The sequence below is a fragment of the Monodon monoceros genome, unplaced genomic scaffold (genome assembly GCF_005190385.1).
Source record: "Monodon monoceros isolate NGI ecotype Baffin Bay Population unplaced genomic scaffold, NGI_Narwhal_1 Super_Scaffold_8, whole genome shotgun sequence".
In the NCBI taxonomy this organism is placed as follows: Eukaryota; Metazoa; Chordata; class Mammalia; order Artiodactyla; family Monodontidae; genus Monodon; species Monodon monoceros.
In genome coordinates, this window is record NW_021703785.1 from 40,010,899 (window position 1) to 40,037,589 (window position 26,691).

General features: G+C 32.0%; 1 protein-coding gene across 2 annotated transcripts in view; it reads right to left on the minus strand.

Moving 5' to 3' along the window:
* The window catches only part of KLHL1 (kelch like family member 1), a 370,292-nt gene that overhangs the window by 213,849 nt on the left and 129,752 nt on the right, over positions 1 to 26,691 (minus strand). The window contains exon 2 of one of the 2 annotated variants that reach the window (XM_029210216.1): positions 11,203 to 11,385. The exons of the other annotated variant lie outside the window; for it this stretch is intronic. Within the exon in view, the coding sequence (XP_029066049.1) occupies positions 11,203 to 11,385 (183 nt within the window). The remainder of the gene's footprint in view (positions 1 to 11,202; positions 11,386 to 26,691) is intronic. 2 annotated transcript variants of the gene reach the window in all.

The window sequence follows — 26,691 nt, forward strand, 5'->3', positions numbered from 1 at the left end:
ATCTTGTCTGCTTTTTATTCAAATTTTAACTTTTTTTTCTAAAATTGTCTTGTTTATTCTTTTTTGATTCTTATTTACTTTAAAATTTTGTTGGTATTATGTACAGTAACTTTTTAAAAAATTCTAAAATTCTTACTTGTTGATTTTTGTTGGTTTAGAATTCATTAGCTGGAACTTTCATGTATCCATCTTTTATCTAGCACATGTACTGAATTATCTTATTAGTTCTTTTGATTCAACTGCTTTGTCCTCTAGGTAGATTATTATATCATCTGCAAACAATCTCATTTTGACCAATTCCTGTTAATTCTCTATAACTCCTTTTCTTTTGCTTTTCTTTAAACTTCATCCAGGACCTCAGTGTTATGTTAAATGACAGCTGTGCCAGGGGAGAAAATTTGTGTTATTCTCTACCCTAAACGAGTCACATCTAGGGTCTCCTTTCAGCAGTATACTTGCTGAAGGTATTGATGTATAAGCTTTACCAAGTCAGGAAGACCCCTTTAATTTTTAGCTTTGCTAAACAGATGAAAACGTGTGGATGCTAAAATTCATAAAATGCCTTTCTTCTGAATCAAAATTATCTTTAGGATTTTTCTATTTAAATCATAAGAGAAATGAACCTGCTATTTTCTTTTCTTGTATTTTCTTAGTTGCCTCTTTAATCAAGATTATACTAGTCTCATAAAATAAGCTGGCAGCTTAAACTCTTTATAATTTTGTATAACAACTTACAGAAGAAAGTAAATAATTTTTCCTTAAAGATGTTCTAGAGCTTACTTGAAGAAAATCTTAGTTGGGCTATTTTGGGAAAAGGTGACATATCAATCCAATTTCAATTTTTGAATAAGCCAAAAGCCTTGTTTATATACTCTTTTTCTTCATCAATTTTTACACTTCACATTTCTCAAGAATTAGCCCATTTGATCCATGTTCTGAATTTTTTAAATGTTTATTATTAATAAAATTATGTTTAGGTTTAATTCTATCATTCTACTCATTTATATATTTTTTATCTGCTCCATTTATTCTTTTGGTTTTATTGTCTTTATTTCATCTCATTCATTTATATTTTAACTACCTCTTTTTCTTACATGTATGTTTGCATTTTTTAAGGTGGTTGCTCTTAAGTAGGGACCAGAATTTTTTCTATAAAGAGCCAGATATTAAGTATTCTAGGTATTAAGAGTCATACATATCCTCTCTATCACGTTTTCCTTTTAAGAAAATTCAGTCAATGGAAAATGTGAAAAGGAATTTTAGCTCATGGTCCCTACAAAACCTACCTGCATACCAGATGTGGCCCCTGCACTGAAGCTTGCTAATTCTGTCTAGAGATTACAACATTAATTTTTAACTAGTAACAGTCTACCATCAAGTAAAATTATCCTACTTTGTGAACACTGTAAGAAACTTACAGCAGCATAATTTCTTTTACTCCTTCTTGCTCAGTCAAGAATCTTTTTAAAGAAGAATATACATGTGAAAGTAAAAAATTATTTTATATATACCCCTTTCTTCACCATTTATGAGGCTCTTTATTTATTTCTATAGAAGAAGGCATCAATCTAGTATCAATACCCTTCAAGAGGAAGAAACTTCTTTAGTATTTTTTGTAGTGCAGGTCTGATGGCAATAAACTCTCCCAGCTTTCATTTACCTGAAAATGTCTTTATTTAGCTACATTGATAATATAAAGTTAGTTTCACTTGATAGAGAGTTTTAGATTGAGATAACTTTTTTCTTTTGGAACTAGAAAACTAATATTCTATTATGGTCAAGACTCCATTGTTTCTAATAGAAATCAGTTTTCATTCTTATAATTGTTTCCCTGATTTACTATGTCCTTTATCTCTAATTATTTTATTTTTTTCTCTTTATTTTAGGATTTTAGCAGTTAGACTATTACGCCTTAAGTTACATAAATGTGGTTACTTAGTATTTACTCTTCTTACCATTTTCTGAGCTTCCTGGAGAGGTGGATGGATTTTTTTCATCAAATTAGAAAATTATCTGCAAATAATTCCTCATTTTTTCATCCAATTCACTCTCTAACTCTTTCTTGGACACTAAATACATATGTATTTCAATAATTGAGAGCGCCTTACAGGTTGTAGAGTGAGTTCAATTTATACTCAATTTTTCTTTTACTCTGTGTTTTATTGCAGATGATTTCTAGTGAGTTGAATTTTTCCAAATCTCTCTTAATTTTCCCTTGCTTTATTTATTATATTCATCTTTTTCTATAGATATTTTAAATTTTTTTTCGTAGTTGTTTTAATGGCCTTGTTTCCAGGTTGATTTTCATTGACTGATTTTTCTCTTGACCATGGATTACACTCTCCTGCCTATCTCCCATGTATTGTAAATTTCAGTTGTGAAATGGACATTGTGCCCACCCCCGACCCCCAAAAAGTAGAAGCTAAGAAGGGAGCATTACTCTAGTTTTTAGTTATTTTTATTTTTTATGCCACAGCTATTTGATAGCTTTAAAAAAGTGTAAGTATTTCAATTTTCTATGATTTATTGTTGTTTCAATGACAGTGAAGATTTTTATATACTTTAAAATCCTAGGTGGAAATATGCTTTAAAATGAATGAGTGAAATACTTGACAATATGTTCTTATTCTAAATACATAGAGAATTGTAAAAAAACAAAAAAAAAACTGAACTGTAGTTAAGAGGTGTGTTTTAAACTGTTGTTTAAATTAATCCTGAAACTTCTTTCTATTTAAAGTGGATTCAAATTAGAAGTATCAGTATAAGTTTATGATTCATAATATTTTTAAAAATAGAAATACTTGTGTTTTTTGTGCATATGCATATGTATGTACATGTGTATGTATATTTAAGGTTCCTTGGAAAAAGAACAAACCACAGATCTGGAACTGAGGAAGTATAAGATAAGCCTAGACCATCTTCTGTTCCAGAATTTAAGGAAATGTTCAAATAACAGAGACACATTAAAAGAAATAATGCGATGCTTACATCTGTAAGCTAAACAACTTAATAGTAAACTTTGGATGCACTTTTCTTTCTAAGAAAAATGTAAGGCAAAGAAGAGGAGGAAAGGTCAATACAAGGCATGGTTTTCATAATTTTCAAGTCAATATTTTTATATTTTATTTTGCAATTTTATCTGCTATATATTTTATTTCTACATAAGTAGAGGGCATGCTCAATGTTAACTTCAGCCAAGAGAGACAATCCTTTTTTAACTGAAAAAAAAAAACCCTCAGTATATACTTCATGAATTTAAGAATGGGATTCATGATTTTAACTATTAATGCCTAGGGTGGTAACATGTTAGAAATATTTAAACTTACTTGTTTGCTACACATTTAAATGGACAATTAGTACCTAAACATGTTAACTCTTTATATTCTCAAAGTTTGACAAAATAATTAATACAGGTATCTTTAAATATTTATTACATACTGACTAGATAAATCAGTGTCAAATCAGTTTTATCAAAAGAACTGAATATAACATTGTATGATTTGAAAGTAAACTATCATAAACCATATATATATATGTATATATATATATATATATATATATACACATGTATCTTTTTTAGAGCATAAGAAATAATATATTGACATAAAGTTAACCAGTTTAATTTTAATCATATAAGGGCTTTATTTAGAACCAGGTTACATCCATGTAGAGGAAAGTATTATAAGACCTATAGAATTCAATCTTAAATAATTACATGAAATCTTCTCCATCGACTATAAAATACAAAATACTGCTAACTCAATAAGAGAAGTACAGAAGAGTTTATATTGCTTTTAGATTTAGTGACACAACATTTGAATTAGATGTTAAAAGAGGGATGCAATGCATAACAGAAAGTAATATCTTTATAGGTACCTATATATAACTTCTATTAATGCAAGAGAAGCAGGAGTGAAAACTGCATAAATAAGTGAATGCGTGCAACCTCTCTGGAAAAATCTCTTGTTAAGGTCACTACAAATTTATTTCCTTTCACAGTTATTAAACTTTTCTAAGTCCTACTCCAGTTTGTTGTGGAGTTTGACCCTGTGGGCTTCCCACACCTTTTTTTTTTTTTTTTTTTTTTTTTTTTTAGCGGTGCGCGGGCTTCTCACTGCTGTGCCTCTCCCGTTGTGGAGCACAGGCTCCGGACACGCAGACTCAGCTGCCATGGCTCACGGGCCCAGCTGCTCCGTGGCACGTGGGATCCTCCCGGACCAGCACGAACCCATGTCCTCTGCATTGGCAGGCGGACCCTCAACCACTGCACCACCAGGGAAGCCCCCCACACCTTCTTTAAATCCCATTTTAGCTAAGGCAGTGCAGAGTTTCTTATACCCAGGCTCTCCTCGGATTCTTTGACTCTCACAATCTTACTTATTGACCCTTTCATTGCCTCCAGGTTTTTTTCTCAGCCTCTAAATTTTTGCCTTAACACTCACTATCAGAATCATCTTTGAGCATGGTCTTAATTATAATTTTATGGTGGTTTTAATCTAACATCTTATCTCAAATGCTTATAGAAACTGTTGACCACATAGCTCAGGAGCATACCAGTATACCCTCAACTAAACTCAAAGTCTTCCCTGTGAGGTCTCTTTTATTTTTACTTCTCGATTCTAATTGATGCATCACCAACATATTGAATTTTCACAGAAGATATTGCCATCACTTATGTCTTCTGCTTTGTTGCCTATATCAAATATGACAAAAAAATCCATCTTTCCTTTTCTATTGGACTTTGTGTTTCTGGTGGCCAGACCCCTTTTATGAGGCACACCAATGCCCCCAGCACCAGTGATGTTGGCACCTAACTGCTCCCTGTTGCCCCTTCTCTGTAGAATTGCACTTGCTCCAACAAGAGCTCAGTTCATGTGCTTCCTGATCCTCTTATCTCATCCCCCAGCTTCCACAACCTCCCCCTACTCTCAACATGTGGGTGGGCCCAATGACGATGACTAATAGAACCAAGGTATAAAATACTGTCCCTTTTCCTCAGGGTATGACTAACTCTGAAACAAGTCTTGCTCCAGAGCATCTCAGGAGTTCAAGATAAAACAAGGCTGCTGCTGAGACCACATCCTTGATTTGCTCCTTCCTCTGCCCTATCCTGCTCTTCTTCTGAAAACACTCTTTAAATAAATCCTGCATACATGAACTCTGGTCTCCAGCTCTATGTCCAGGGATCCTGATTTATGTCACTGTTCAAAATATTTCTCAGTTCATCTCTTTTTCTATGTTTATATAGTTCTCATTTCATGCCTGGGTTAACTATAACAGCTTCTTAGATCATTAACTAGTTTTTGCTGTGCCCATCTTTTGTACATTTTAAAGCTGTGCCATTTTTCAGAGCTGTCTTTGTAAATTATGACAAGCAGTCTATCATAGTTGTTAATGCATTACTTCTGTAGCCAGACTGCCTGGGTTTGAATTTATTTCTACCACTTATTAAATGTATAATTTGAGTGAATGCCTGAATTTCTCCATATTGTATTCTATAAGAAAAAAGTGGGGAAAACAATTTTATTCCTTTTCAGGACAAAATGGATCAATATACACAAAACACTTCAAACATGGCTTGGCACACAGTCAACATAGTGAGTGTTAACTAGTATTATTACTATTATTATTATTTTTATTATTACTATTGAATTGATTATGTTACTCCTCTCTCCAAGAACCTACATGAACTTTTAATTGTACACATCATCTCAAATACAAACTTCTCTACGGGATTTCAACCACTGTCTATCATAACCACTTTTGTCCTACATTTATGGCTTAATTTCCTAGTATTTTCAATACAAATTGCTCCACTTTCACTAAGCTGGTACCTTATAATTTCCACAGCCAAAAATTCTTTATTTCTCTCTTTCCCATACAATTCTTACTATCTAAAATAGTATACTTGTTCTTTTTCACTAGGTTGAACTCAAACACAATTTCTCTAAAAATATTTTCAAAATACTGTGTCATATATTATTTGTTTCCTTGTTTGATTATCTCTTGCGCTTGGAATCAAAACTATAAATTTCAGTTATAGTTACTTACAAGTATAATAATTTCCATAATTGTCCTATGGGTTCTTTTTTCCTCCTCAAGGTAATTGGAAGCTTCATGAGGAAAATTATCATGCTTTATAATCCTCTTGCATCACCAATAGAGCATAGACCAATGCTACAATACGCTTTATAAACATTTATTTTAATTAATGCAAGGAAAGATGCTTCATGACTGCTGAATATTCATAGTGGGTATAAAGAGGATATTAAAATGATGTCGAATTGATGGGGAAAAAAGCAAAGCAAAATATTTCAGATTCTCTTTTCTCCTCCCCAGCCCAGTTTTATTGAGATATTATTAACACATAACATGTGAATTTGATACACATATATAGTGAAATGATTACAGCAATATTTTTATGATTGTTATATCCTATTGATGGATTGATTGTTTTATATTATATAATGACCATGTTTGTCTCTTGTTACCATTTTTGACTTAAAGTTTGCTTTTTCTGAGATAACTATAGTTACCCCTGCTCTCTTTTTGTTTCCATTTGCTTGGAATAACTTTTTCCATCCCTCCACTTTGATATGATGTGTGTCCTTAAAGCCGAAGTGAGTCTCTTGTAGGCAGAATATAGTTGGGTCTTATTTTTTAAGCTGTTCAGCCAACGCTATGTCTTTTGATTGAAGAATTTATTCCAATTACATTTAGAGTAGTTATCGATAGATAAGGACTTGTGATGTCATCTTATTGTTTTCTGGCTGTTTTGCAGGTTCCTTGTTCCTTTCTTCCAGTTTTGCTATCTTTCTTTGGGAGCAGATAATTTTCTATAGTGTTATGCTTTGATTTCCCTCTTTTTTCCTTTTGTGGTTACCATGAGACTTACATAAAACATCCTATAAAAATAAGTCTATTTTATGCTGATAACAATTTCAATTGCATACAAAAACTTTGACCTTTTACTTCCACTCCCCCCAGTATTTTGTTTTGATGTCACAATTTACCTATTGCTATACTGTGTATCCATTAACAAATTACTATAGTTATTGTTATTTTTAACACTTTTGTCCTCTAACCTCTGTACTAAAGTGATTAACACACCACCCCATTACAGTATTAGATTATTCTTGTGGCTGGCTTGGCACTAGGGTAAGCCTGGAGCAGAGACCACCAGAGTCAGCCTGTAAACTGGGAACTTGGGGGCCAGTCTGAGGGTTTGTTCTGACAAAGCAAGTCTGGTGCTGAGAAAGCAGAGAGTCTGGATCCATGGGAACCAACCAAGACTTTGGGTCCACAGAGGAGGGTCTGGAACTGGGGTGAACTGAGAAAGTGGAGATATGAGGCCTGGCCTGACACTAGAATGGATCAAAGGCTGGGTCTCTAGTAGTTGGCTTGGTTGGGCCCAGCCAGAAGCCTAGGTTCAAGGAACCCCCTTGTAATCTGGGGTGAGGGGCAGATTGGCATCCTGTGTCCATAGGAGCCCCTCTGGAGCCTGGTGCCATGGGTGATGCCTGGAGCTGTGGGAGTTGCCTGGAGTTACTGAAACCAACAGGCACTGGGACATGTTTTTTTTTTTTCCTGAAGCTTGTACAGAACTGTTATAAACTACGAAGCTGATTGAGAGATTTAGGTGGATGTTGGATTTAATATAATGGAAAAATGAATTATTCCTCTCCCATCAAAGAATATCTATAAATAAACTTTCCACCAGTAGAGAGAAACACTACTACTTGTCTACTCCTAAGTATTAACATCCAAGTTACTTCTAAAGTAATTTCTTTTTACTCTATTAAATATGTTTCTAAATACATCAATTCCCACTTTTAGACTCACCTATTTCCTTGATACTTGTGCTCAGTAAAGAACATTAAAATAATAAATGTATTTTGAAATAATTAAATTCATTGTCAAACATGCACAAAAATGAAAACGGAATATGATGCCTCCTGAAATGCCCAGTATTTTGGGCTAAAGAGAAAATCTGTTTTGTCCCCATCACATATCATTTTAATTTTCATTAAGTATTTATTTGATCATGAAGTGTTCATAATAAGAAATTCAAAGACTTTATATGTTTATACATTAAAAATAATTCCAACACCTCTTTTATCCTGCCCAGCAACCCTGCTCCCAGGAAAAAAAAAAAAACTTTATTGACTGTAGGTTGTATATGCTTCTACACTGTTTCTATGCACATAAAATTATAAGTAACATTATTTCCAACTCAGAGGATGTTAGCTATTTGAGATTTTCTCATTTATTTCTATCCACTGCACTTACTCTTAATAATGGCTAAAGGGAGAAAAAACTTTCAATAGTTTAACCATGTTTCATTATATATCTGTGCATTATGAGAGAGTAAGCCATGAAAACTCCTTAATTTTTTACTATTGAAGATTTGACTGTCCAAATTATTAATATTGATCTTGCCAGTCTAATTTTCAGCATCTGACATCCTTTATTACTGGCAGCCTACCTATCAAAATTCCTGTATTTAGTATTCACGGTTTTATATTCAAGTGTTTTGGTTCACTTATTGTTAATCAGTTATTCTGGGCCATTTATGAGAAGTCTATATTTATTTTCGAATTTCTCTGAGAAACTGAAGCACAGATAAAATCAAAAGTTTCATTATTTTTCATGGTGAAAATGTATTAATGTGTCATCTTAAGTATTGTTAGCCTTTCAGAATTAACCTACTTAAAAATATGCCTAATAATAACTTAAGGTACCTATACAGAAATGGCATTTCATAAATAAATTGATAGTTGTGACCTACATCAGGTTAAAAATATATATACAATATAGCCATCACATAAACTAAAGGTTTTATGGAGAGCCCTTTAATGGTCATAATCTGTTAAATTAAATAGGAATTGATTTGAGAGTTTCAAATGACAAGATAATTAATATGAAAATAAATATACATGATCTTTATGAATGACTGTTTATGACATTAGCTTGCAATGTATTTACTGGAAGAGCAGGAGATCTTAATGCAAATTATTTCTTTTTTCATTATTTGAACTTATTTTAACAGTCCTATATTTTTCACTGCTAATGAGTGCAACATCATATATATTTTGCCCAAGGACGATACTCAACTGTGTTAATCAAAATGTAACAGCGTGACTTAAAAATCCATTCTTTACTATTACTAAGATGATTATTTGTTTAAAACAAAGATCTAATTTTGCATTAATTACAGTTATTTCATTTTGCAAAAGTATAAATAAGGAGGTGCAACATACTTCCAATTATTGAAAACAGTGCTTGCTTTTTTCAGGTGTCCCATAAATATTTTCTCACATATTTGTTAAAATATGTTTAACTTAGAAATATAAGTATGTAATTTACTTGTTAAAAAGATAGTACTTAAGTTTTAAACCGTGGGGTAAGAAAATATGAATCCTTATTTAAATAAATTTAGTGGAGAGTACAATTTTTCTTATATTAAGAAAAACATGATTAATAGTTAATTGATGATATTTAATTTAATATCTGCTAAATATACAAAATATTTAAATGTTTAGAATAATATGTATATAAATAATACATTGCTCAGGTATTTTAGAGTAATCTAAACCAAGAAACAAATTTATGTCTTAGTCATATGGGTTATTGCAAAATAAATACATAATTAAATACATTATTTACAAAATAATATTAACAATATAGATAAGAGTAATAAACAATGTAGAATATAATTAATATGGGGGAATTCAAATGAGAAGTACTAAGTTATTACCAATAAAGCCAATAAAATAAGATTATACAAATTATATAAAGTTTTGTTCTTTAAAAAAAATTAATGAGCATTTGATGTGTTAGCATACTTTTGAGTTGAGTCCCTCTATCTTCTTAAACAAATATATAATTATATATAAGTTAAATAAAATATAATTATTTAACTAATGTGCAATTTAAATGAAATAAACTTAGCTACATTCTCAAATTAATATATCTCTTACTATAGAATTTTTATCTAGATGCTATTTTGATGATAGCTCAGAATAATTTGCATATTTGCCATATATATTACAATATTGAATGTCTCCATAATAATGACAATGTAACTGCTCTATTGCTAATGATAATGCAATTTCACAGAAGTGCTTGAAAAATAAGTGCAAATACTATATCATTAGAATTTTTGCCATAGTTAGCTGACAGATTGAACCCCATATGACCTACATGAGTTAATGTCAAATGTTCTTTCCTATGCATTTCTAGTGCATTGCTTCAAAGTTAATGTCCACATTTTAACATTGCTATCGTAATAAAAATATAGCCTTATTTTTCTGGAATCCTTATTTTCTAGAATCCACATTTAGGTCCATATATATTATCTAGATGATATAATTTAATTTAAAAAATATAGGGGAAATGGGTACATTGAAAACATTTGTTATACAATTAATTAAATGGCATACAACAAGGTAGTCTAAGGTAATTTGCCCATATGTTCAACTATTTAAAATAATAAGTATCAAAAAATTAAATTAAAAATTTTTTACCTAAAATTTCAAAAATTAAATAGAAAAGCTGAATAAAAAATCAACATCAAGCTTAATGAAGTTTCAGAAGTAAACTGATATCATATCAATATGATACAAAATAATCAGATGTCTAGTTCATGTATCTTAGAATTATCAATCATAAATACATAAGGGATGTTTGAAAGTGTATTAACCTTTAAATATATTGGGCCTTATGAATAATATTAGTATGTCACAAATTAAAGAATTTTTAATCAATGTAAAATAAAGATGTCACTATGAAATAGGTTGACTTTCCTATTTGAAATAAATAATGTATACCCAAGATAACCTGCCTTCCTTTCAATTTTGACAGAAAAGCATATCTCATTTCAGACTTTAGGTACATCCTCCTAAGTTAAAATTGATTTCCAATTAGTATGATTGTGAATCAATAAAATGAAGTATTTTTCAACCCTTATTAGAAGTTTTATTTTTGAATTATTTATATTTGCTTTACTTCTTAAAAAGATGACTTAAAATGGCATTATAACTCTCCACAAAAGGAAATAAACAAGAGTAAAGAAAAATACCCAAGCTTTCTTAGAAATGTGGATTCTTAATTTTCTAGTTGCAGAATATTTTGCAATCTACATAACAGACAATCATTCTAAACATATGAATGCATATTTCCAAAAAAGACAGATTATTATACCTATGTGCAGGTATCTTTCGGTTCCCAACAATCAGGATAACATCACAGAGTTGCTGTTGTTTCAAGTAACTTTCCATTTTTCTGAAGGTTTGCTCAGCATGATGCACAGCCTGATAGAATTCTTCAGAGCTACTGGAGTCCACATCACTTTGAAGTGTCAGAGAATGGCTAGTTGCTGAGAGCCTGAAAACCATACACAAAAAGAAGAGGTTTAGAAAGTGCCACCGACTGTCCAGAACTACATACAGAATTTTAGAATTTTATAGGAAAAATCAATGCATCTCTCCTTATGTTCATCATTATTAATATATCAGAAAAATGCATTCGGTGTTAAATGATTTGTTCTAAGAAACAGTAAATGAATTGTAATTTTTTTCTCATCCTAAAGAGATTTAAAAGTTAGGTTATTTGTATTTATTAAGACAGTAAATTAGTAAACTTGAAAAAATCACAGAAATGGTAAATTACAAACATGCCTATTCTAAAATTTATTACTAATAAAATGTTAATTTAATCAATTTGACATTGAGGTAGACCATCTAATTATACTATTCTAAATTACTATTCTTGTGAGGTTGTAGTAAATGTTGCCTTACAGAAGTAGGCAATTTTCATTGTGAGGAATTATAAAACATGGTTTGTAAAAAAGATTGACAAAAATTTTAAAGTAAGTTGTTTCATATTCTATATCCAACTGATTAAACAAAAACATACAGAATGTATTAGCTCAGTATTAATATATACTTATATATATATATATATATATATATATATATACATATGTATATATATGTAAAAAACTTTAGGATTTCACAATGTCCATGATACTTAAGTTTGGCTACTACATATATTAATATCATAGACTGTTTCACAATGAAGACTTTAAGATACCATATTTCATATCAAGGAGAAGACTCTCAATATACTTAGATGCATGATAGGCTCAGCAGACCCAATCAAGTGCTCTGATAATAAATCCTTAAAACAACTTACAAATGAAAATTTATTAAGTACATAACAATAATAATGAAGTAAATGACTTATTTCAAGATAAGTAGTAACATGGAGAATTTTGCTTCCAATTACAATGAAATAACATACTGCTGACTAAACCCCTCACCAAGGACATCAGAAAAAATTACATACAATATCAAAATAACTATTGGAATATACTTATAGCTACTAAGGACCTGAAGGAACAAGATCCCAGAAATAAGCTAAACTCATGGAAGTCAGCTCAAAATTCTACACAGCTTTTTCTTTCCTCCTCAAGGTTTCTACCAACTGTAAGCAGCATAGCCTGAGAAGCTCAGAAGCTAATAATGTGGCAACTAAGAAGAACTTCTGGTGGTACCATGGGGCTTGGGGGAGGAATGGATATTGGAATTATAAGCCTCAAATATAGCCAGAACTTGAGGGCAAATGAGGGGACATAAAGAAGGAAAGTTCAAGTAAGGCCGCTATTTTGTGCCACTTTTCCCCTAGTGGTATTTGCTTATTCCTAAACCTGCTAGACAAACAGAAAATAGTTTAGGTGAGGTTGAGAAGTTAAACAGAGTTTGAAAGATGAAAATTTGAATTTAAGGACCAGCAAAGACAGGGGACTGTGGTATAAAAATGGGCTTTCAACTGAACTCCCTGAAGAACTATATCCTAGAGATCAGGGAAAGTGGAAATAGACAAGATAATACAAAGGGTGAAACCTAGATTTAAATCAATGAGATCTCTAATTGCATTAAAGTGATCTAATGTAAATGCCAGCAGTCAAAATAAACCCTCTTTAGAAAGAGTTAACCTCATCCAGACTCTACTATTTCATTCATATATATATATATAAATACTTGACATTAAAGAAAAAAATAGCAGGCCTATAAAGAAAGAAGACATAGGGAGAAAAACAGATATTAGGAATATGCTCCCAGGTGCTTCAGATATCTTTAAATGGATGGATCCACAGTTGGGTATTCAGTAGATGTAAAAATAATTGTCATTAATATGTTTTAATATATATGACAAGCTGGAAGATTTCACAGAATATTAGGCTCTATAAAGATAAAATGGAAATAAATAAGGAAATTGAATCAATGATTTTGGTAAATGCACTGAGCTGGTAGATTGAATGCAAATGAAGAACATAGTGATTTGAAAAATAAGTAGAAAACATTTAAACTAAAATATTGAGATAAAAAGATAAAAAACAATAGTTTGGAAAACAAATGAAACATGGTAAGAAATTATAAGATTCATGCAATTGTAGTCTAAAAAGCAGGGGAGAGACATGATGGGGCAAAGGCCATCTGAAGAAATAATGGCCAAGAGTTTTTGAAAATGTGTTAAAGACATCAAGACACAGATTCAAGATTCACTATACACCCCATGATAAAACAAAGAAAACTACACACCACAGTAAAGTCAATGAAAAACTAAAAAGAAAATAAAAAGACTTCCACCAGAGGACAGAAAAAGTGATCATTCTCCCAATTCTTTTAATGAGGCAAATATAACATTGATACAAAACCTAAAAAGGATGTTACAAGGAAGGAAAATTAATGGCCATTGTCTCTCCTAAATATATTTATAAAAATCATAGGCAAAAATATTAGTAACCAAATACCTTATTAAGAATTTTGTAGCTTGGGAAATTTTATTGGGAAAAAAATTTAGTACACTTTATTTTCAAGTCACTCGTTATGATGGGTGCAATGTTAGAGCAAATAGTGAAAAATAGAATATCTTTCACTTTCAGTTTTAGAGCTTGGTGAGACCATAGACATCAGATGAAACAGGGCATAGAATTTGACAGGATTTATTCAAAGTCAAAAAGCTAATTGCTGTCAAGATAGCCTTCTTTTACATAATCTAGGTACATTAACAAATCTTGATTATGACATAGACATGGTCTTTTTCTGAAGAATTTGAAAATAATTTGAGAATAAGTCTTAAAAGAACAGAGAGCTGGAAACTAGCCTCAAAAATAATTCTTTTTAGAGTTCATGCTCATGCCTAGATTTTGTTCTTAAAATTTCTCATGTTTTGTTTCTCCATATTATATATGAAAACGTTTCACTTCTCTTGAAAGTTAGTTAATCTGCCAGAGTAATAGTTATGTTGGTTTGTCTCTATTTTCTCCTTATAACGTCACTGTCACAGTGCTTACATGTTTCCTTATAAATCATTTCCTGATCTCAGAACTGAGTAGGGTTTGTTGCTCTTGAACTTTTGTTCAGGATCTAAAAAGGCGTTTCAGGATGTGTATGATTTTAAAGTTAAAGTTCATTGTGTAATTAAGACCCATCATATATCTAGGCTTATTATTTTAACAAATGTTTAAAATTTTAGGAAATAGAGATCATATCTTTACAATGTTTCCTATAAGTATTAAGAAAGAACCTGACATTGGATTATTTCTGTTATTGTCTAACTTTTATTTCTTCAGCTTAAATAAACTTTATAGTCTCTTTCCAATCTGAGAGTCTCTCAGATGTTTCGGTCTGACATTGTAACTTTTTTTTTTTTTTTTGTGGTATGTGGGCCTCTCACCATTGTGGCCTCTCCTGTTGTGGAGCACAGGCTCCAGACATGCAGGCTCAGCAGCCATGACTCACGGGCCCAGCTGCTCCATGGCATGTGGGATCTTCCCGGACCGGGGCACAAACCCGTGTCCCTTGCATTGGCAGGTGGACTCTCAACCACTGCACCATCAGGGAAGCCCTGACATTGTAACTTTTATCCTTATTGTGACCCAACAATATAAAGCTTCTAGTTTTAATAAAGACAGTTTTAAAAGTCCAATATGACTTCTTCCCATCAGAATTTAAAGATACTAAAGATTTCCCCAACCTAAGATATGTAAAGCAGTAAAACGAAGAAAAATTTTTCTTGACCTTGTGAAAAGAACAATGTCAGGATGACTGAGATGTGACCTGAGAACCTGCACATTTGCTGCTCATGTGGGGCTTCTGCTGAACCCTGTAAATTAAAGCTGATAAGTAATTGCTGAGAACTAGACTTTGTCTAGCCTAACAAAACATAACTTTCCCTAGTAACAAATGAGATGCATTCCATAAATCAATCGTATGTAGAGAAAGATTTTCCCTCCAATCCAAATTCTTGGTGAACAACTTGTGTAAGCCTGCATTGACTTCCCACTTTTTCCTATTAAAAACCCTTACTCATTTTCTTCTGATGGGACACCATTCTGATTTTCTCCAGAAACTCTGATCCTTGAATTTTTTCTTCTTCTTTTTCTTTAATATATTTTTAATTTTTTTAATATTCTATTTCTACTTTACTTTTCTGTTGCTCTGTGTCTTTTCCCATTTTATTTTAGTCATTTTTATCAGTTTGTTCTGTTTCCTTGCTTTATTCTTCAGTTGGCACACTGCTTTGGTTTGTTTTTAGGTTTTCTGTTTTTCTTAGTTCTGATTCTAGTTGTCTGATTTCACTTTTGGGTTCTTCTGTTTGTCTGGTTGTTCTCTTGCTTTTTGTTTTATTTGGTTCTGTTTTTTTGTATGTGCATGTTTCCTTGTTTCTTTTTTTGTTTGATTGATTTTTCTTTTCAAATCAATTTTATTTATTTATTTTTCATTGCATTGGGTCTTCATTGCTGCATGCAAGCTCTCTAGTTGTGGCGAGTGGGGGCTACTCTTCGTTGTGGTGTGCTTCTCATTAGGGTGGTTTCTCTTGTTGCAGAGTGCATGCTCTAGGCATGCAGGCTTCAGTTGTTGTGGCATGCGGGCTCAGTAGTTGTGGCTCATGGGATCTAGAGCACAGGCTCAGTAGCTGTGGTGCATGGGCTTAATTGCTCTGAGACATGTGGGATCTTCCCAGACCAGGGCTCAAACCTGTGTTCCCTGAATTGGCAAGAGGATACTTAACCACTGTGTCACCAGGGAAGTCCCTGTTTGTTTGATATTGTCTTTACCATTTCTCTGGGGTTTTGTTTGTCTTTTTTTCCTTCTTTACTATATATATATATATATATATATATATTTATTTATTTATTTATTTATTTATATTTATATATTTATTCATTTATATTTATATTTCTACTTTCCTTTTATGTTGTTCTGTCTTTTTTCCCCTTTCTCCTTTTCTTTTTTCTATCATTTTTGTCAATCTGTTTTGTTTCTTTGCTTCATTCTTCAGCTGGCACTCTGCTTTGGTTTGTTTTTATGGGTTTTGTGTTTTTTGTAGTTTTCATTTTAATTCTTTGATTTCATTCTTGGGTTCTTTTGTTTGTCTGTTGTTCTCTTGCTTTTTGTTTCATTTGCTTTTGTTTTTGTTTCCTGTGTGTGTGTGTTTCCCTGTTTCTGTTTTTGTTAGATTTTATTTTTACCATTTGTCTGGGGTTTCGTTAGTTTTTTTTTTTTTTTAATTTCCTTTATTGCCAGGACGAGCAACTTGCAGGGCCTTGGTTCCTCGACAAGAAGTTGGACCTGAGGCTCTGGAGTGGGAGCACAGAGTCCAGGACGCTGGACCACTAGAGAATTCCTGGCCCCAGGGAAGATTAATCACCAAGAGCTCTCACAGAGGTCTCTACCTGAATCTAAGACCCGGTTCCACCCAACTGCCTGCAACTCCCAGTGCTGGACGTCTCACACAAAACAACAAACAAGACAGGAACACAAACCCACCCATGAAGACACAGATGGCATAAAGTCATACTAAGGTCACAGACACCCCAAAACACACAACCTGACATGGCCCTGCTCATCAGAAGGAAATGACTCAGCTCCACCCATCAGAATGCAGAAACCAGTTCCTCCAATCAGGAAGCCTACACAAGACATTGGATAAACCACACCACCAGGGGCAGAGAACAAAAGCAAGAGGAACTATGACTCTGCAGCCTAGGGAAAAAAATAACTAAAATACTGTAAATAAGTCAAAATGAGAAGACAGAGAAATATCTTGCAGGCAAAAGAGCAAGAAAAAAATGCACAAGACCAAATAAATGAAGAGGAGATAGGCAAACTTCTTGAAAGATTTCTGAGTAATGATAGTAAAGGTGATCCAAAATCTTGAAAATAGAATAGAGAAAGTACAAGAAATGTTTAATGAGGAACTAGAAGAACAGAAAAACAGTAATGAACAACATAATAACTGAAATTAAAACTAGTCTAGAAGGAATCAATAGCAGAATAACTGAGACAGAAGAACAGATAAGTGAGCTGGACAATAGAATGGTGGAAATAACTGTCACATAGCAGAATAAAGAAAAAAGAATGAAAAGAAGGGAGGACAGTCTCAGAGACCTCTGGGACAACATAAGTGCACCAACAATCAAATTATACCCATCCCAAGGAGAAACACACAGAGACACATATTAATCAAACTAACAAAAATTAAACACAAAGAAAAAATATTAAAAGCAGCAAGGGAAAAGCAACAAATATCATACAAGTGTATCCCTATAAGGTTAAGAGCTGATATTTCAGCTGCAACATTGCAGGCCAGAAGAGAATGGCAGGATATATTTAAAGTGATGAAAGGGAAAAATCTACACTGAAGATTACTGTACCCAGCAAGGATCTCATTCAGATTTGATGGAGAAATCAAAAGCTTTACACACAAGCAAAAGTTAAGAGAATTCAACACCACCAAATCAGCTTTACAACAAATGATAAGGGAACTTCTCTAGGCAGGAAGCACAAGAGAAGTAAAAGACCTACAAAAACAAACCCAAAATAATTAGAGTAAACTAAAAATACTGCAGTAAATACTTTAAAAATACTTTAAACAGATATTTTGATACATTTATTTCAAACAAGGTTTGCTAAGACTAGATCCCAGCATTATTATTATTTCTTTAATGTCAGTGACTAAGAGTAGAACTAAAATGGCAAGATATCTTTGCAAGAAATGTTTTGTTTCTCTTGAGAGATGAGTTAGCTTTTGTTTTGAGAGAATAATTTTAAAAACATTTCTACAATATCAAATGAAATAATTACCTATGCATAGTTCTTGGGCAAGACCTGAAAGTAGTGAAAGATGCTTTTATTTAAGTGAAAAAAAAAAACTGTTTTAGCCCTCCAAATTTAATATACACTGCAGAAAATGTATATCACTTTATATTATGTTTTCATTAGGGAAATATTTATTTTAACTTTTAAAAATATTTCTTAGTGAAAATTTAAAAATTTGTTATTTTCCTCCTTTTGCACATTGCTTAAGTATTTTATATGAAGCGTATTTATTTCAATTTTAAAACCATAAGTTCATTATTACAAACAATATCAAAGATCAAAAACTGACCAAAAATTCTCAGAAAATAAAATACAATATTACATATGTATTTAATCTCAAAAGTCCTCCACTCACAGTTAATGTTTTATTATTTTAAAAAAAAGAAAGAAAGAAAGAAAAAAAAGGGAAAACATTTAAATAATTAATTTTAAAAATCAACTTTGTATTATTATAACACTAGAGAATGAAACATCATCATCATATATTGGTATGAAAGAGTAAACTAGTGTCCAAAATAAATCTCTGGTTATTTTAAACACACTAATTTTTAAATCTTCCAATTATCCCCAAAAGAGAGGCTCAGATGCAGGAAACATAATGGATAAAGTTCAAGAACCATGTGCTACTATTTAGAAACAAGAAAAATGAATATAGTTATTAATGTTGCTTCTGGGTACAATTTTCTTTTATAAGGTAACTGGAATTTTAAGTAAGGCTTTTTATCAGAAGTATTGAAACACATACACACACACACACACATACACACATTGGTAAGACAGAACAATAAAAAAAGAGAAATAAATTATGAGCCAAGGGAAAAGTATATATATTCAAGACTCCATCCATCAGTGAATTCTGAATCTCAATTAATTTACCTGTAAAACAGAATTACAATTCATAAAGTTTCTCATAATATGGTTTGTGGAAATAAATAAAACATACATTTAAATTTGCTTTGTCACTTAAACTCTTAAGTCAATTTCCAAAAAAATTACTAAATGTGGAAATGTAACCAATAGTATATGTGAAATAAAAAGAGAACTTTTATGAACTAGATGCATATCAGTACAGTGCAACATGTTGCTTGAAAAAGTATACCTACTTTAAATAATAGATAGATATATAAAGTATAAACAAAACAAATAATACATTTGTGGTTTTCCTGTTAAAATTTTAAATGCCTAATCCATACATATATCTATTTTAAATTAAAAGTATTTTTAAAATGTTTGAAATGACAAAAGTAAAATATTTAAAACAACATTAAATTCAGAATAAGAAAAATTGTGTTTGAGGTCTTGATGATAATGGTTGACAAATAAACCACATTTAGATCCTGAAAATCCTCAACACAAAAAAAAAGGGAAAATCTGGGAAGAAAGGCAACTTAGAGAGAAAGATTCATGCAGTACGAAATGCTATAAAATTCTGAAAGTGCTTCTAATATGAAATTCAGTTGGAAATTGACATATTAATGATTAAATAATGCAAGTTCTGCTTTGAGAAGATATACCACACACCAAAAATATTACAATAATGTGCTAATTTTATAGACAGGTACCAGGAAATAAAACAGTAGCAAAAGATTCAGAAGGTGTCAGATTAAGGTTGACCTGGGTAAAATGAATTTATGTGGTTTCAGAGGATTCAGAGGAGGGGCTGTAACATCTATTATGGGCTAATGGAAGTCTGAATTAATAGAAATCCTAGAATCTGTAATGCCAATATTTCCCAGTCATATTGTAGAAGAAAGAAAATTGCTTATGAATATATCATTCCATATTATTTATATCATTTCATATAAATGCTTATATGGAATGATACAGCCCATCTATCATGACCAACCTGTTTAACCGTAACTATTGGATGGCCTGGGGAACATTCTTTTCACCATCAAGAAATTTACTGACAAGGAGACAAATAGCATACTTTTAAAATTCTCTGGTAAGTAAACTATAGGTTCTGATGACAAAAATTGAGCTCTTTGAAGTCAATGGCAATAGTGTACTAGATGACGGTACCTAAGAATCCAAGACAATATGGTTCTATTGTCATATACCACTGACAGTTGTCCAATCAAGCTTGCCACTTGTTTTGGTAAATAAGGTTTTATTAGAACACAGCCACACCTGTTAGATTATCTATGTCTATGGCTACTTTCTTGCCAACACAGCAAAGTCGAGTATTTTGCCTCCTGGAGCCAAAATAATGTTTACTATCTTGCCTTTTATACAAAAAATTTGTTGGTCCCTATTATGATCATGGGAATGGAGGAGTGATCAGTAGATTTTAGTTACCTAAAAACATCTCTGGAAGAAACAAGTTTATTATAAGGTGTGAATTAGATAGTCCACTAAGTTATTATTTGGTCTATTTAATCAGAAAGAGTGATTTCTTTTGTGAGCAATTTGAGTTTAATCATCACGGTGGGATTTTTATGCTCTCTCCTGAAGTTACTTTATTTAAATTATTTCACATTCAGAGCTTTTTCACCGATTATAAGACTGTGTTTTTAGAAATGACCCTGAAAAACTGCTACAAATCTGAAATGGAAATTTTTATCCATGTTTTCCCCAGACACTAGGCCCTAGACACTAGAAAATGAAAAATATCAAAACATTTAAGTAGTTTTTAAATGTTCTCTCTGAATTTAAGCAAGCACCTCACAACACTTAAAAACTACCATATCCACGAGAAAGAAAGGAAGCCTCTGAAAACCAGATAATAAATTGTGTATTTGCCATAGTCCATATCCTGGTGTGTTTAATGGGCTGATGGATTCAACCTGCAGTTTTTTCCTCAGTCCCAGAAAGAATAGTTGAAAAAGCTGTATTCAGAAACTGTCCCAATTCACAATTTTCCTACTGGTTTCCTGACCCACAAAGTCAGGTCTATAAGGAAGAATGTGTCAACTGGACTACCACCACCCACCTGCCATTTTAGTAAAGCTAAGGCTGTACTGTATTGAGAAAGAATTTGCAGATATTAATGTCACATTAAAAACTTAAAATATGAAAGGATAAAGATTCTATTATATCCCAAATTAATTAATTCATTTGATAGGTACAAATCCCAAATGGATCTTGAATAATAACTAGATGACCACCAACGCAATCAGGTAATGATGATAATTGTACCTGACATTCCAGGTGTGATATTTTTACAGAAGGAGAACCAACAAAGCTCCTGACACTTAGTATGCAGCTATCAATTTAGCATAACACTTTTTCTCAATGAACATCATTAGGGAAAACGGAACTTGTTTACCTTCTCCTAACAGAAGCATCAACATCACCTCAATGTCTTACCACAGACAAATGACAATTCTCTTCCCTTCAGTTTGTAAGAACTTTGATCACCTCGATATCTCATAAAACATTGCATATTTCCACAACATCTGGGATATTATGGTCATTGGATCGGGTGGGTAGATAATAGTAAGTGTGTTAGATGTCTTACTTGCCAGAGGATAGGAGAAAAATCCTGCAAAATTTAAGGGGCATGTCACATTGATGAAATTCTACAGGGGTACAGGAGTTGGAGCATATTAAGAAATTACCTTTAAAGTGAAAGACCTTAAGTGATTTACCTTGTACCACCTATCACTAAGAAAAAGGCACAAAGTTTGATTTTCCCTTTTGTTGGAGATATAACACAAAAGTTAAGTGCTCTTTACCCATGAATTTGCTAATAATCTCACAAGTTTACCAGCTTTGGATGAAACCCAGGGCAAGAGAGAGGTCTGCTGCTGGTTCAAGCTGTTGAACAAGCTGTTCTGCTCTGAGAATCATATTACTCAGAAGATCCAATAGTGGTAGAAGTGTCTGTGGCTGATAGGAATATTACAGGGAGCCTGTGGCCAGCACAATCAGAGAATTATAGCCCAGAAATACTTTGTGAGCAAAAACATAATTCTTCTTCCAAGAAACATTCTCTATTTGAGAATCATCACCTGGTTTACTATTGGGTCATAGAAGAGACTGAATGCTGACTAGGAGACAACTATGATCTTACTAGCCCATTATGATTTACAAAATCATAATGGGTGGTGTGTTTATTAACATTCTATTATTATATAGAAATGGTATATATGAGAATGGGACTCAGTAGTTTCAGAAGGAAATTGCATACACATGTGGCTCACACTCCCTGGTAACTATTTCTACTGTTTTATCACTTCTACCTCAACTAGTACCTAGGACCTTATATTAATTTTCTTTTGCTAGTAACAACCACAAATGTATAAGCTTTAAACAATCCAATTCCCACGTATCAAGAGTCAAGATATGGCTTGGGTCCTCTGATCAGGGTCTTAGAAAATTGCAGTCAAGGTGTTGGTCAGGTTACCTTATTGTCTCAAGGCTCAACTAGGGAAGAATCTGCATTCAAGCCCACTCAGGGTGTTGCCAAAATTCACTTCCATGTGTTTGTAGAACTGTGGCTTCTTGGTAACTTTCATCTGGATGATGCCCTCATCTCCCAGGTCCCCAAGTCTTAGAGAACACCATCAACTCTTAAAGGCCACCCACAAGTTTTATAGGTCATTTCAGTTCTTTCCCACACGGGCCTCCTCACTATGGCTGCTTTCTTTATCAAGTCACCACAGAAGAACTCTAAATTCGAATTGGAAGATGGCATCTTGTATAACATAACATAAATACTGGAGTGTTAATGCATAACCTTTGCTATATTGTATTGGTTAGAATCAAGTCATAAGTCATTTCCATACTCAAGGGGAGGATGATATACAAGAGTATAGTTATCAGAAGGCAGGGATCATTGATGATTGTCTCAGTCTATATGTGCCACAGACCTCATGAGGAGGAGCCTATGGCCAGGAAAGGTAAAATCATAGATCTGTTTTATGGATGAGCTTGACATGTGTGGTCTCTGCATTTATTACGCTAATAATACGTGGAATTTTTGCTTACAATTATTAAAACTTTGGACAATAAAAGTTTGGAAATCTTATTTCCAAATGTAAATTTTCCCCTGACCAATTAAGGCTTCTAATGCCACTGAATCAAAAGGCAAGAGGTTACTCTATTGGTCAGGATGGTTAGTCCCAGTTACTAAGGAAAAACTGGGTTGCTTGTAAAATGTGGCTAACGAGAACTATTTCTGGAAACAAGGAGACTGACAGAGGTGCCACTTAGCAATCTTATATCCAGGAATAAAGATCAGTGGAGAATTGTGACAACCCATTCAATACAGGAGCAGTAAGGACTCAAAACCTTCAGCAACAAAGCTTTGGCTTACACCACCAGGTAAATAACTCTGACAAAATTGGTATTCAGAAGATAAGATGTATATGGAATGGATGGGGAGATACAAGAAGTTAGGATTAATAACCTAGGTCATTTACCAGCTACAGAATTCACCTTCTTTCACTTTCCTTGTAAGGACATTGTGAAGATACAATGGTGAGGTATGTCACAGGTTTGGTAGGACATTGATCCCATTGAAGATATTCACACTTTATCATTAATGATTGGAAACAAATTCTGTTTTGGCCCTTATCAAACATCAAAATACATATATAACTAAGCTAAATATAATCGTATTGATCAATGTTATTTATGATGGTATGAAATTCCAAAGAGAAACTTCTTCTAGAAAAAAGAAATTTATGTTTAAATAACAGTTAAATCTTTAATGGTAATTCAGTATGCTTTAAATATTCAGGTTTTAGGAAAAATTATTCCTAAAATATAAAAGCCATTGATAATATTTCAGCCCAGAATATATATTTTTTCTTTTTCTAAATGGTAAATGTTTCCAAACAAAATTTTCCTCCAGTTATCAGGCTCTGACTATATTTGTAATAATCATTAAAATTTTAAAATAGCAATGATAATAACCGCTAACCTATATTAAGCATGTATAATGTACCAGGTATTTTTTAAAGTGATCTACATATTTGATCTACAACTGTTTTATTCCCATCCTATAGGTTTGAAAACTACTACAAAGAGAACTAAAGTATCTTATACAAGGAGTTAGACATGAAAGCTTTCAAAAACTATATGAGAGACCCATTCTGAAAGAATTTCTCTAGGATGTACTCAAGTAGAAGTTTAAATAACCTAGATTACAAAAGATTATACAAAATGATCATCAAAATGCCAGTAAAAATGATAAATTGTGACAACATAAATAAATATTAAATAATAGTATACCTTTTACAATAAATAATAACACATAAAATCCCTTGGAAGATTTAGAAATTGAATTTGGGCAATAAAAATGAAATTAGCCAAATATTGCTATCATATCTTGGTAGAAAATATAAAAAATTATAAATGCATACAATGATATAAAAAGTTAAAGATATGTGGTGAAATGCTAAACTTAAATCTAAAATCACTAGAATAGATATATATAGCTTCCTAACAAGTAAAGAACTTAGCCTTCTCCCATTCCACACCAAAAAAAAAAAAAAAAACAAAGGAATTTGATCCATTCAACAGAAGGCAGGAAAATTTTTATTTTTAATTACAAAAGTCATGGTAAATAAAAAACACAAAATAGAACGTCAAGAATGATTAAAAATATTATATTCAACAGAGTAAATTAGAACAAATATGGGTATAGACATAGACCTAAAAATAGAACTAGACATGCACTTGCAACTACACCCAAAACTTAACCTACATCTATACCTAGACCAATATCTACACATACACAAACACATGGCTATGCCAATTGTTGATTAATGTAGTTACTGAGATACATGTAAAACAAAAGGACATTAAAAAGTTGAAATTAGAGAAATGGAAAAGCATTTATGAGGCAAATAGTAACAAAATAAAGAGATGCTAGTATCTCTACTATCAGACTCACAAAATTTATGGCAAGAACCATTAATGAAGAAAAAGAGGAATAAAAACAATCTCTCCAGGAAAATCATAAACATGAAAACATCTAAAATAATTTAAAATGGATAACACCAAAATTTCTAGAATTTTAGAAACATTAAGACCACAAAGTGGGATGTTTAAAAATATTTCTCCCAAAACTAATAAAATAAGAAGAAAAAAGAATATATAGACAAGTTGCATCATATCTTTAGTGAGATTGATTTAATAAATATATAAAGAACTTTGGGCCAACCAAAATTATGTCTTCTCACTCAAGTTTACAATTTCATTAAGAACTGCTTTGTATTACATAACAAATAAATGACACTAAGCACATTCTCTGATCACAGTGTGAATACACTAGAAATTAAGAAGAAAATATAGCTAAAATGTTCATCCCCTAAAAAATTTAAATGTATAGTTTAAGTAATTATTGAACTAAGAAGAAATCAAAGATGACAGTAAAAATTATTTAAAAATAAATACAAATAAATTGCATTTAGAATGCTTATATATGGAATTTAAAATCTCACACATTTTAAAGGTAAATGTAAATGTACCTTTAAAATTTGAGGTAAATGTAGTCTTGCATATATTTATTAAAAATAAGATAATGATAATCGTGAATATTAACAAATTTTAAGTTCTAATATTAAATAATTGGAAAAAGAATGAGAAAATAAAACAAAATAAAATTGAAAAAAAATAATCAGTAAAGATAAAAACAGCTTACAGAAACAAATTTAAAAAATCAGTAGGGCTTCCCTGGTGACACAGTGGTTGAGAGTCTGCCTGCCGATGCAGGGGACACAGGTTCGCACCCCTGTCCAGGAGGATTCCACATGCCATGGGGTGGCTGGGCCCGTGAGCCATGGCTGTTGAGCCTGCGCATCTGGAACCTGTGCTCCGCAACAGGAGGTCACAACAGTGAGAGGCCCGCATAGTGCAAAAAAAAAAAAAATAAATAAATCAATAAAAAATAGAAGCCAGTATCTTAATAAGATGGATAAAAACAGAAAAACAATTGGCAAGTATGGTGAAGAAAAAAAAATATATTATCAGAGAAGATAGAAATAGAAAACATAAAAGAGAGAAAAGAATAAATGTTATATGAAGACCAGTGGGAAGAGGCATATTTAATCATTTGTTTAGCTATTTATTTTGGAGAAAGATATGAAATAATTCAGATAAATTTTAAAGTTTAATAAAAATGGCTAATAATCTAAGAAATTAGTATGCAGGAAGTATTACTTAAAAGGACACCCAATTAATCAAAAAATAATTGAATAAAAGAAAAAATTTTCTTAAATATTTACCTTATATGAACATACCAATCCTAGGTAATTTAACTTATGAATTCTGCAACCATTTAAGGACCATAGAGGTCAAACGTCATACAAATTTTTCTCTTTCAGGAAAAAAAACATGGAAAACCTTGTATTTCATTTTGAGTTTAATATAATTGGATTCCAACTACAAAGGGCAGAACAAGAGAAGGCAAGTATAAGCTAAATCTCATTTATGCAACTTTGTATTTGGAAAAGAATATATCATGCTAAGTTTGGATTATGACAAGATTGCATGAATGTTTAATCATTAGGAAGTCTGTATATGTAACAGATCACATTGGTAGATTTTAAAACAAACATGTATCACAAAA